The following is a 12,530-nucleotide window of genomic DNA, read 5'->3' as shown; positions in this document are numbered from 1 at the left end:
CTTCTGTACAGATTGGGGTTTGGAACTCATACAGTGGCCTTAACATGACGGACAGCAACAAGGGCCAATCGACCAACATCACGGATTCCTTGGCTAACCGGACGCTAATTGTCACCACCATTTTGGTAAGTCTCGCTGGGCACAGGTGACGCCACCAGCCGCACTGTCGGATGCAGGCGTTGCTGATGGTGGGTTGCGGGGCTCCCTGCGGCTGCCGTTGCCAGCTCTGCCCTGCACTCCACAGCTGTTTTCCTCCACCCTAAACAATGTTTTGTTAAACTAGCCTGTTTTCAAGCAATTTTTTTGATTTAGACTCAGAATCACATACGCATTCATCTATCCACAAGATTGATTCAAAAATACCCCACTGCCGATGAAAGACTCTTGGGACCTCTGCCTCCAAAATTGTTTAGCTTACTTCAATATTTCAGAGATGAACCCTGCATACTTTTCTTCCCAGAAGAATTAACACACACAAATACTCAGCTTTTAGTCAGTGCTTATACAGCCTTCCTTTTTACTGAAAATGAGATGAAGAGGACTGAAAGAAAGTAGCAAACAGTGGATAGACAGATTGAGGTATGTCCCTACTATGATAAAAGGAAAATATGCAACAGAGTATTCATGAGTTGTTTTGCCTTGTGCTTTCTCCCTGGCCAGTAATGCCACTTTCTTCAATTATTCTGCCTAATTCATCAGGAGGAGGGAAAGAGCTCAAAGGCTCCCTCTACACTCCTTTTCTATTGCCAGAGGTCTTTTGCCACATTAAACTGCAGAAACTTGCTTGCCCAGACCTTCCTCTATCCAAAATCCTTTAAAAACAAAAGCAACAGGGTACTTTGCAATCTGTGCTGTTCTCCATTCTCTCGTGTGAATACCTGCTCAACTCACAGCTATTTTATACATGTGAAGATTTAAAAAAAACAATAAAGATTTATTTCTCACAGAATATAAATTTTAGGTTCCCATTATGACTCTTTATCTGTTATTAGGCTTCTTCCTCCTTCAGTATCCCTTCCTGTCCCATAGGGTGGGACAATGTAGAGCACAGATCCTTGGTCTGATTTTGGAGCTGCTAAGCACTACTTTAATTAAAGCTCCAGGGAGCTATGAATGGTCTGTTCCACTGAAAATTAGGGCCTTTATGCTTATCACTAATTGAGTCAGTCAATTTGTTAACACACCTAAACCAGCTTTTAACGGACATGGTAAATTACTGGTTTCCATCTAATTGCAATCCATTTATAAAATATTAACATAATTTAGAGAAACTGATATAATCTGAAAGAAATCTCATTTCTATTGCTACATGTCTACTGTCTTTTTCTGTAGGAAGATCCCTATGTTATGTACAAGAAGTCTGACAAGCCCTTGTATGGAAATGACAGATTTGAGGGTTATTGCCTGGACTTACTAAAGGAGCTGTCAAATATTTTAGGCTTCATCTATGAGGTCAAACTAGTTTCTGATGGTAAATATGGAGCCCAGAATGACAAAGGAGAATGGAATGGGATGGTCAAAGAACTCATAGATCATGTAAGATTGAATCCTTCTCTCTTTATTCTCCTTTCACCCATAGTATTTTATATGAAGCCAGCCCAAATGAAATGTTTTCTTTAGTTTTCACATTTTAGAGGCACTGATCTGTCTTTATTGCCATTTGTAGGAAGTCATGTCAGTACATCTGAACCAACAGTTCGTGGGTGTTGGGGGGAAACCCCCTCTGCAGTGGGGCGGCGAGCACTGAGCTAGCACAGGTCCTGCCCACCCCTCGGCTACAAACTCCAATGGCAAAGGCTGAGTTTCCAGCTCCGTTCTGCCCTGTGGCAGCCTCTGATCTGTGGATGCAGTCCCTGCCCAGATGGTCTGCAGTCCTTGCTCACAGTCTGTCCCATTGCACAGGACCGAGCCCCACGTCCCTGGTCATACCTCTCCTACTCACATGCAAGTCACAAATATCCCTCTGCCTGCAAAAAGAGGAAACAGATTATCACGTACCAAACAACACCCTAGCAATGTTAAATTTTGTCACACACTTCAGATTTATAGTCAAATTTGGTTTAGTTTTTAATACTAGGGGGAAAAAATGGAACGAATAGTAGTGTGTTTGCTGAACATGAAAAAGAATGAGTATTTTCCCACTTGTGTTTTCAGAAAGCTGATCTGGCCGTTGCTCCTCTCACTATTACCTATGTAAGAGAGAAAGTAATTGATTTTTCCAAGCCCTTCATGACGCTGGGAATCAGTATCCTGTACCGGAAGCCCAATGGGACAAACCCTGGTGTTTTCTCCTTTTTAAACCCTCTTTCTCCTGATATTTGGATGTATGTCCTCCTAGCCTGCCTTGGAGTCAGTTGTGTCCTCTTTGTCATTGCAAGGTAAGTCCAAGACGTAGTTTTAGATGCATCCACATCAACTACCTCCCTTTCCCATCGGTGTTGCACGGGCTTTGGAAAATAGATGTAGTATAACACTATCCTAAGGGTTTTATCCAGTCCTAAAACAAAACATTCTAGAAGGTCTCTTGGTATTTTCACATCGACAGTGCTTTCTCTTTTATATATTGCAATGTGATGAGATTTTACTTTCCTTAAGGGCTGAATGGAGAGAAATATTCAATGAAATGCGTCAGCCTTTCTTTGTCAGTACACAACACCTCAGCAGACTACATGTTGAAAGGCAGTTTATATTACTTGCATGTAAACATTTCTTTTTCCACTAACAATGAATATGGTTAAAAGGTAAGAAAGAGGATGTGAACATATTTTTGCTGAAGGATGTTATTTAGCTCAGCTAACTTCCTCTTGAAAATACAAGATAACGTGACTACGAACCTGAGGGGACAGTCTGCAAGGTGATGTATACCCAGGGCTCTCTCCCAGAGCTGCCCTGAGGTGCACCCTGCCTCTCAGTGGCAGGCTCCCGCTGATGTCCCTATTCAAAGCCAGCAGGAAATATGCACGCACACACTGCTTTTCCAAATGGGGCCAAAGCTCATAATGTTCTCAAAGGCAAGTGTGCTGCAAAGTTGTGGACCAGTGGACCGCAGCTGCATCTCCAGAGGGCCAGCAGAGCACCCTATCATTGAACTTTACCTTAAGAACTCTAGACAGCTGATATGGTTTTACATACTGGATATATGCTACTTATCGTGGCCTCAGAGACCATGGACCACAGTCTGGGAGACAGTTGCTCTAGGGCTTTGAACAAGAGTAAACCAAGCATGAAAGAAAATGAACTTAGAAACTTGTCAGATGAAATTGGTCATTTGATGGATACTTTTTTCTGTAGTCCTGAATAAACCCGGACTCCAAGCTGGAGTAGTTATTGTCCTTTTCTTCGGATAGTGGCCTTGGAATTTCATTTCCAACTCTCTTTATTTGATCTCATACTATCTTTCATGTTTTCTTTTTTATAATTTAAAACATAAATATTTTTATTAGTGCTTCACAGAGATTCATGTTTTGTTCTTTTTACTGAGGATCCCTAATTAAGCCTTTCCTTACTTCTGTTATGTATTATTTTGCATATAAAACAATATATTTCACATGAATAAAGTATATGGAAAATAGCCCAAGAAAATGTTTATACTATGAAATATAAGAACTGAATCGATTTATCATTGGAATTCCACACATTCACATCACAGAAAGAGTAACAGAAATGCTGCAGTTTTCATTGTAAATGATGGGATTAACTTTAAGAAGTCAGCAATAATGTGTATATTCCAATGCATGCATATATACATATACTTCATTCAGTGGTCATAAAATAATTGTAATCTGATTCATTGATTCTGATAATATAGGACATTTTGCCTGATTTCCACTTCTGTGTGAGCCAGGTCAAATTAAGGTCTTGCTGCTTCTCCTCCAATTCACCGTTTTCTTTTAATCAAAAGACACCGCCCTGCAAAACCTGTATTCACATGAGCAGTTCTGCTAAGAGAGACTGGCCTCGGACATACATTTCCCTATGGTCCACTGAACAACCCTTTTTCCAGGTCGACAACTCGTGTGAATACTTTGCTTGTTTGCATGTTTCTATACTGGTACCAAAGTAGAGAATTTTGTGGGATTTGCTTTTTCCTTGAAATTGCTGAGAATGTGAAGAAGGAGGAGAGAATTAGAGGAGGAGAGGTGATGAGTTAGCTTATTAATGTTGGCCTAAGGTAAAGGAAAGAGTTTATCCATCCCTGGCAGCTATGGGACTGTATACAATTAGTCATGACTTCCCACAAGCTCTTGCAGTGGCTCACTGTACCATAAATAATAACTCTTACTGTACGCAAACCATGATCTCATTGATGACTAATATTAAATCTGCTCGACTGTGACAGATTGACTTTTCTGCAGTTGTGTGCCAAGTCTAAAAACATCCCACAGTCCTCTCCACCTCAGAACAGGCGGAAGCGAAAACAAAGCCCGAGTTATCCTCGGTGCTTCTATTTTTTAAAATAACAGCATCAAGCTTGCAAGAATAAATAACCACCAGGGTCTTCTGTCTGCTCACAGAGCTGCCTACACGCAGACGTGTGGCCAGGAGCAAACCAAAGGGAAATGCACAGTGGTCACAAATCATCAGCTGTGAAACCTCTTTGCTTTTCTTTCCCGGCTGTTAAATATTGCTTCAAATCACAGTATAGCCTTTGGGTAAATCCACAGGTTCTTCTTGTGTAACTACATTACATTTTGTCTGAAATCTTTCTAAAAAAAGCAGTAATTCCAGGAGCAGCACAACTAATGAAGCCTGATTTCCCTACAAATTTGTGTCATGTGGTAGATTGTGATCGCCAGTTGAAGTTTGTGTGTGTTTGCTTTCCCTGCAGCTGAAGGATTTATAGATGAACTTTCCCACATGGCCTAACTGATACATAACAGGTTGTGAGCTCATCCTGCAGCTTATCTCCTGGTGGGGCTACTACTGCAATGTTTCACTACACTTGCGGGAGCATAATAACCTCCAAGGCCTCTACCGGGTTGTCAGATGTGGCTAAAATTAGCTAAAAGGCTTAAATGTCATTAGAGGTATAGACCTCCACACGTACATAACACACAGCACAAAACATGACTTGTAACAAATATATCAGGTTTGCATATCATTCTCATAAGCCACTTATTTTAGGAAAAGAGGAAAAGAACACACTAATTCAGCAAAACAGTTGATATAATTTTGTGAATGTTTAAATTTTTTCTGACATAAATGCTTTTTTTGAACTGATGCCTAAAACCAGTACCTAATTAGATTGTGACTATATAGGCTGAAGTACATATAACTGTGTTCACACGTCATCTTAATTTACTTTAGACTTTACAAATTTTAATTTACGCCCAGAAGATAAGACATTCATACAGTCTGTATCTAGACCTGTTCACATCTCCAAATATGTCAAGATTTCAGTAAGATTTGGCAAGTGTTTCAGCAAATATGGGTTAGATATTTGTTTTAAGAACCTCAGGAAGCATCTACTTCTTAACACTGCCACAGTAAATTAAATGGTTAACAGTATTTTGACATCAGTTCATGGAAGACAATACTTAGAAATCATTTTCATAGACTGGGATAATCTTCCTGTTATTTCTTCAGACTTTTCAGCAGCTGAATAGTTTCTCGTTTGGCTTTGAGGCTTATGTAGCCCTGTCATTGCTGTATTAATTTTTAAACTCAAACACTGAAGTTTTTGTCACTGTGAAGGGTTACACACTGACACAGCTCTTTTCCTAAGCACACTGGAAGTGAATGAACAAGGCATTTTCTGCCAAAGTTTCCCTTTACTGCTAATGCCATATCAGTTGTACTGTTGATGTCAATGACGGTAGAGTTATGTAGCTGAGGTAACCATCAGTGGTGAATAAAGTCACACAGAGTCTATATAAAAAGATCCTTATGAGACTTGAGCATCTCATCGTTACCAGAAACCTCAGCATAGCTACTGCTGAATGTCTGAAGAAGCAGAAAACCAGGGGAAAATGGCCAGGAAAACAGAAGGCCTGGGCAGTGAAATAGAGCAGAATTGTAAGCCAGCCTCTTAGAGCTCATCACAGCAATACAAACAGAAGAAGAAAATCAGCTTTTGTTTCAAGGTGAAAAAGAAATATATCCCCTAGTACCACTTTGAAATCTATACCCAGCTCTATAAAAAACTTTCTAGTCTGGCAGAAAAAGCTTTGCTGCCAGCATTTCATTGCCACTTTCTAACAACTCCCTTTTTGCTCTTTCGGTGATGGAGACATTTATGTCCAACCTACTGAACATGGTTGTTGTCTGAAATGATGCAAGATCCCAGCCTTGGGCTTCCCAGTCAAGTCAGGCAGAGTTATTTGTACATCTCCTTGCTGTCCCATGTTAACACTCTAGGACCCTGTCGGTGGATGCTCAGCACGGGACCTCTTCGTTTCTATGGCAGTTGGTAGCTCAGGCAACCTACAAGTCGTAATTCTGGGTCTCTTATTAACAATGTTTCCCCATGTGCGCACAAACTGAGTTGAGAACAATTTTGTTACTACACAGCAGCTGGTTCCATTATTCTAGCAAGAATTTGAAATATATAACTTGGTGATTGCTTTTTCTTTTAACTGGTGTATGCAGAAGTGTTGTATTTTGAACCTGAAAACTCTGTCTTTTTCTACAATTTTTAACACTATTGTGCTAGTAATGGTAATACTGTGCAGCTAATGGCACCCTAAGCTACATACTGTTTCAGTTAGTGGGTTCATTAATATCAGAGTTCATTACTTCAGCTAAGCAAGGCACTCTGCTTGCAACCGTGCATAAATTCAATGCTTAATTATATTGTTGAAACAGTAATTAAAATGTATTGGCATGACATTGTCGATTAAAGCTATATTCATAAACTCCACGAGAAAGTATGCAGCAAGCCACACAGCAGTGGGAAGCAACAGCAGGCAAGGTACCTTCGGGAGAAACGGTCCTTAATGTGACTCTGCCGAGCGTCGCGCAGAGCAGAAGGGGCGCAGTTTGCAGTTGCAGGATGCGGTGCGGGGAATAGAGCAGAGTTCTTCCATTACAGGCAGCCTCTGTGCAATTCTTTCCCTGCAATGCTGACAACGTGGCCCTATGGCTTTCAGGCACTGCAATTGCTCCTGAATGCCTTCAAATGATTGGCAGCCTTTTTTCTGCTGCTGCGGCAGCCTTGCACAGGGAGAGCACGTTCAGCGTCCAGCACCTCAACTACAGTTAACAACGGTTGCCTTTAAAGGGCTGCTACTCTGTCATTATTTTCTAAAAGCTTTACCACGGAGCAGCCATGTGGCCTCCAGTTGTCCTCCCGCCCCTGCAAATGTCTGCCTGCCAGCGGCGCGGGCAGGGAGGGCGTGGGGTATTGCAGCCGTCTCATCCCTGAGGGCTCTAACCCGAGAGCGGGAGGACTAAGCGAGTAGCCCTGTGCTAGATCCAGGACTGTGAACACAGCTCCTGGCGTTGCAGCGCTGCTCCACACCTTGCACGAGGCAGCTGCGAGACGTCCCGCGGACAGCCTTTCAGCTGAGGTTTTCTTTTTCTTTTCTTCATTAACCTCCTCACTTTGTGCGTTGTTCAGCAGGTTTGCTGCCGTTGTGTGTCCTCTATTTGATGTTCACAGACTGTTTCTGTTAACTGCCACAGGTTTACACCATATGAATGGTATAACCCCCACCCGTGCAACCCAGACTCAGATGTGGTGGAAAACAATTTTACTTTACTAAATAGTTTCTGGTTTGGAGTTGGAGCTCTCATGCAGCAAGGTACACCGGTTACACTTTGTTATCGCACACGTCCCACAGTCTGCTCAAGGGCTTCTGTGCTGGTAAACTCCACCCTCTGTAAATACAACGTATACTGTAAAACCTGATCTCAGAAACTAAGCAATAGCAGAAAGGAAGAAAACGACGTGCCACTGCAACCGGGAGCAGGCAGAGGAGGGGAACTTGTGAAACCTAGAACAGGGCTGCAGCAGGAGGAAGGAGGGGAAGTTTCTGAGAAAAGGAAGCAGAGAGGGCCACACAGGAGTTTCTAGAGCTGAAAAGTAAAATAATCGCAAGAGGGATATGAAGTGCTTCACACTGAGTTTATTAGTATAAGAGCTTTGGCAACAGGAAAATGTTGGGCTCCATCCCAATGGAAACAGCCTTAGCTACCCTAGAAAAACTGTTTTAACTGCCAAACAAAAAAAAGATGCTTTTTCTTCAGAAGGGTTATTAAGTTTGTTGGCACTTGTCAAACACTTTGTTTAAAACCAAAACCAAACCTTTTTTTTTTATGGCTTTTCTGCAGGTATGAGTCCCATCCTTCTGTAAATGCATCCAACCCTAGAAGCATTAACTTAACCCAGTCACAAGTCCCTGTTGCTGGTGATTTTGGAAACAGCTGACATTTTACTCAGTTGACAAGGAAGGGCAGTGAAGCTTACTCCATATTGGAAGTCAAACAGATACGTGTACTAAACACATTTGTTTATGGCATGTATGTTCTAAGGTTTCCAATTAAATCACTATTCACCAAAACTGGGGTCCACTGAAAAGAATGAAAATATTCTCTGACAAATATTTCAACTTGAATCAAAGCTGAACAAAAAAAAAACCCACCCCACGACAACAACCAAAAGGCACTCCAGAGGAAAGCCCAGCAGTACCTTGGTATTAAATTCCTAAACATTTAAGTAAGGAACATAAAACCATCTCTGCATTCATCCAGGTACAGTTTATTCTTCCCTTTTTAACAGACATGACTAGCAGTAAAAAAAACCATCAGGAGGATTTTTCATAGACATGATAAAGTTTGTATTGTACCTAATATGCACTTGTTTTTATTGGTGCACTAATGTATTGACAAGATATAGAGCTTCCTCATAGAAATGGCTTTGAAGGAGGTTGGATGAAGGAAGAGCTGTTCTGCTTCGCTTTTTTGTTTTGTTTTCCTTCCAATTTATCAGCAAAACTCAGGCTGCGGTTTTACAGTATCAGGCAGGTGTGTGTATATAACTGTGACTGCCCTGTGTGTGAAAGTGCCCCAGGATTTTGTGTTTCAATGTACTGCCTTTTTTGGAGTTTACCATCATCCACAGCAAACTGTGGGATGCAGTGTCTGCTCGTTACCACTACCTTGGGTACATGACAGTCAGCCCCAACCAGACTCTGCTTGTCTTTCAAGAAGATTAAAAACAAAACAAAAGAAGGAAAGAAAGAAAGAAAGAAAGAAAGAAAGAAACAAACAAACAAACATTTGTAAGGCAACACAAATGTTTCAATGTACAAACTTGTGGTGCGTGTGATTGTAAGTGCATCATCGTTAATGTGAAGAGTTTGAACATGATGTGAATGGTTGTGAAACTGCATCTAGTGTTACGCTCTTTCCTGTTGGCAGCAGCTGCTTGTTATGCTTGATTGGAAGCCACTTGTTATTAAATTTTAAAATGTGATGATCAGACTTTCTCTTTTCTACAGAGCGTGAGCAAAGTCTGGATCAGGATTGGCTGTCATGTCTGCCATAAAAAGGCACTAGAGAGACTTCAGCAAGTATTGTCTCTGACCCTGAGTCTTGCTAGCAACGTTTTTATTTAGATGTTACTTCCCTTGTTTTTCCCCTGAAACTCTCAGATGTGTTATGCATACTCTTAAAGCATCCAAACAGGGCACATTTCATCCAATCCATTCAGAGAAACTATCACTTTCAGAAAGGCAAGCTATCCGTCAGAGCCCCAGTTCAGTCAGGTGATGGGTCAGACCAGGACTATCCCATTCAGGAGAGCGCTTAGGGCAAAGTCAGTGAGCATGGAGTGTATATTAATGATTTTTGCTGGAATCAAGGCCCTCAATGAAATAAACATGGAAGTGATCAAAAGAGATGCTGGGCCTGCTTGGTTCAGCTGGGAGCAGAGTGTGCTCAGCACCACACAAAAGCAAAACTGTAGCTCAGTGCATAATTAATAGACTGGCGTCTCAAGCTTAATTGACCTGAATGTACTCTGCTGCTTTTTCACAAACAGCTTTTTGCTGGAGGAAATCACCCCACATATTCAGCACACAGAGTTTCTCTGCCTACTCTCTTGTGCTGCCATAAGGCTGTGCTGGCAGATTTCGTGGTTGGTTGTTAAGATATCTTCAAGATATCTGGCTCTTATGCATAACTGGGATGTATTATGTCAGAGCTAGGTATTACATCAGGTCCAAGAGTAGAAATTATCTTTGTATAGCTGTCTAAGCTTAAAAAAAACCCTTCAGGATGACCTGATTCAATGCTCCTAGAAGCCAGCTTTTGCAGGTCAACCTCAGCTTAGAAATAAGCACACACTTTCCCTGAGAGCAACAATACGAAAAAGGAAAAGTTTTCATTGTGTTGAAAAGAAACCCGAATCTGAAAAGCAAGAAAGTGCAACAGACCACGAACATAAACCCAGGTAGAGCTACAGCTCTTGAATCAGGTACATTTGGACTCAGAAATTTCAAGTGAGAGCTTTTGCTTTTAGACTGCTGGCTTAATTTGAAATCCATGAAGCACCAGGGCTGCACAGGCAGAGAGAGCTTCTGCTCTTACAGTTTGGCAATTCCGTCAACCTACTCAAACCCTCGGGCTGTGCTTAGCTTTGACCTTTAAGAGACATGTCTATATGTTTACAAAGCTAAGTTAAATCTGTTTGCTGGTTGTTTGGAAAGTTTTTTACCCTTTTGGTCATTGCCCCGAAAGTCACATTCAGAGTTTTTGCGAAGTCTGAAAATATTCTCTGTAACATGTAAGTTTCTTACAGAAATCATTAAATAGCCGGGGAGAGATAATATGTCAACACATTTTTCCAGTAACAGAAATATGGTTTTCACATCAAAAGCTTTACAGGTTGAGATCTCCACTCACAGGCACTTAAGTACTTTCTTAGGTCCATCCTTCATCAACGAATAATTATGCAAAGGCTTAACTCTGAAGTCAAAAGTATTCAAGTGGCTGTCTAAGTGCTTTGCTGAACCAGATCCTTGAATCCCACATAATGAGCTAAATTTAGTGGGGATGCCTTTAGAAAAAAAACAGCACAAAACTTGCACCAGAATGCTTAGAAATACAAGTACCTGTGTGGTTTACATACAGTTTGTCTGCGTTGTTTAGAAGCCATTTCAGTGCACTTAACACCCACCCGTGCTGTTCTGAGGGATTTTATGACAATGGCAGCTCACTTTGATATTTTTAAGTGCGACATGCAGACAGATCTACTAAAACTTTTTATGCAGTAATGAGCATTAAATACACTGTCCAAAACTTTGCATTGCCCTGTAGATATGTTCATGCACCCTCTGAATTTTCAAATGTAAACCACACATTTGTAATCAGACGTGTTCTGGGTTTTAAGCTCAGGTTCACACAGGCTGATGAGTTCACTGGAACTCTATTGATTGCCCTGTTTCTGCTTAGGCATGTCAATAGGATGCACAGGACAGGTTTCTCATGTAAGGTATTTCTGCCAGGTAGCTTGTAAGCAGAATAGCATTCTGCTAAAGATCTCTGATTAAAAAATTGATTACAGTATACTGGCAAAAAGAGATTCAGGAAACGGACAAAATTACTGGCGTAGCTTGCTGGAGATGTAAGAGTTTAATACCACAATGAGCATTAGCTCAGAGATATAATGGGGCTTAGACCCAAGGATAATTCCATTTGTCATGTGTCATGGCATACATCCCCTTCACAGTGTGTTACCATTATAAATGTTAGCTGTGCATCTGTGAGATTATTGTTTAAATCATTTTATCATATTACAGCTCATAAAAGCATTCTGTGCCTAAAAAACAGTCTGTGGTATCAGGAAAGGCGCCTTTCAGCATCATTTTAATATGATTGTTTTGATGATATTGTAACAGGATCAGAGCTGATGCCCAAAGCTCTTTCTACCAGAATAGTTGGAGGAATATGGTGGTTTTTCACCTTAATCATAATCTCATCCTATACTGCCAACCTGGCTGCCTTCCTGACCGTGGAGAGGATGGAATCCCCCATCGATTCAGCAGATGATTTGGCAAAGCAAACCAAGATAGAGTACGGGGCTGTTAGAGACGGATCCACAATGACCTTCTTCAAGGTAAGGTGGCATCAGCAAGCTCTGTACAGTCAGACTAACTCATGGCCCTCCAGCAATAAATGGTGAGGTGGTATCACAACACTTGGAAGCATTAGCGTGATAGGTAAATGCATCATTTGCCCAAATCCATAGACGATTCTTCAGTACTATTAATCTAAAAGATGGGAGATTTTCCCCCAAGACATATAGAGAAACAATCTCATGTTGTGGTGCTGTGAGGGTCAAACCCATGCCTTTGATATGTGGGGACATTCTACTCCAGGTTGTTTCACAGGACGGGATCTTGGCTTCTTACAACCACTTGGCTAAAATCATTTCTGAAGGTCACATTTGCACCAGAAAAATACCGCAGGCAGCCAAAATGCAAGGTTGTTTGTCCCTTTTTTAAAATGGTCCATGGTTGGCATTACACAGATTATTAATATACAGGTCGCATACATGCATGAACACGTCTGTAAGTAAAAGGTAATTT

The 12,530-nt window shown here is 41.2% G+C and overlaps 1 protein-coding gene across 1 annotated transcript in view; it reads left to right on the top strand.

Moving 5' to 3' along the window:
- Positions 1 to 12,530, top strand: part of GRIK1 (glutamate ionotropic receptor kainate type subunit 1) — a 173,374-nt gene that overhangs the window by 139,212 nt on the left and 21,632 nt on the right. The window contains exons 9-13 of the mRNA XM_064470479.1: positions 12 to 125; positions 1,333 to 1,536; positions 2,155 to 2,378; positions 7,624 to 7,742; positions 11,841 to 12,058. Coding sequence (XP_064326549.1) covers positions 12 to 125; positions 1,333 to 1,536; positions 2,155 to 2,378; positions 7,624 to 7,742; positions 11,841 to 12,058 — 879 coding nt within the window. The remainder of the gene's footprint in view (positions 1 to 11; positions 126 to 1,332; positions 1,537 to 2,154; positions 2,379 to 7,623; positions 7,743 to 11,840; positions 12,059 to 12,530) is intronic.

The sequence above is a fragment of the Phalacrocorax carbo genome, chromosome 1, assembly GCF_963921805.1.
Source record: "Phalacrocorax carbo chromosome 1, bPhaCar2.1, whole genome shotgun sequence".
Classification (NCBI taxonomy): domain Eukaryota; kingdom Metazoa; phylum Chordata; class Aves; order Suliformes; family Phalacrocoracidae; genus Phalacrocorax; species Phalacrocorax carbo.
Note: the sequence above shows the minus strand (reverse complement) of the source record. Positions and strands in the feature narration are given on the sequence as shown.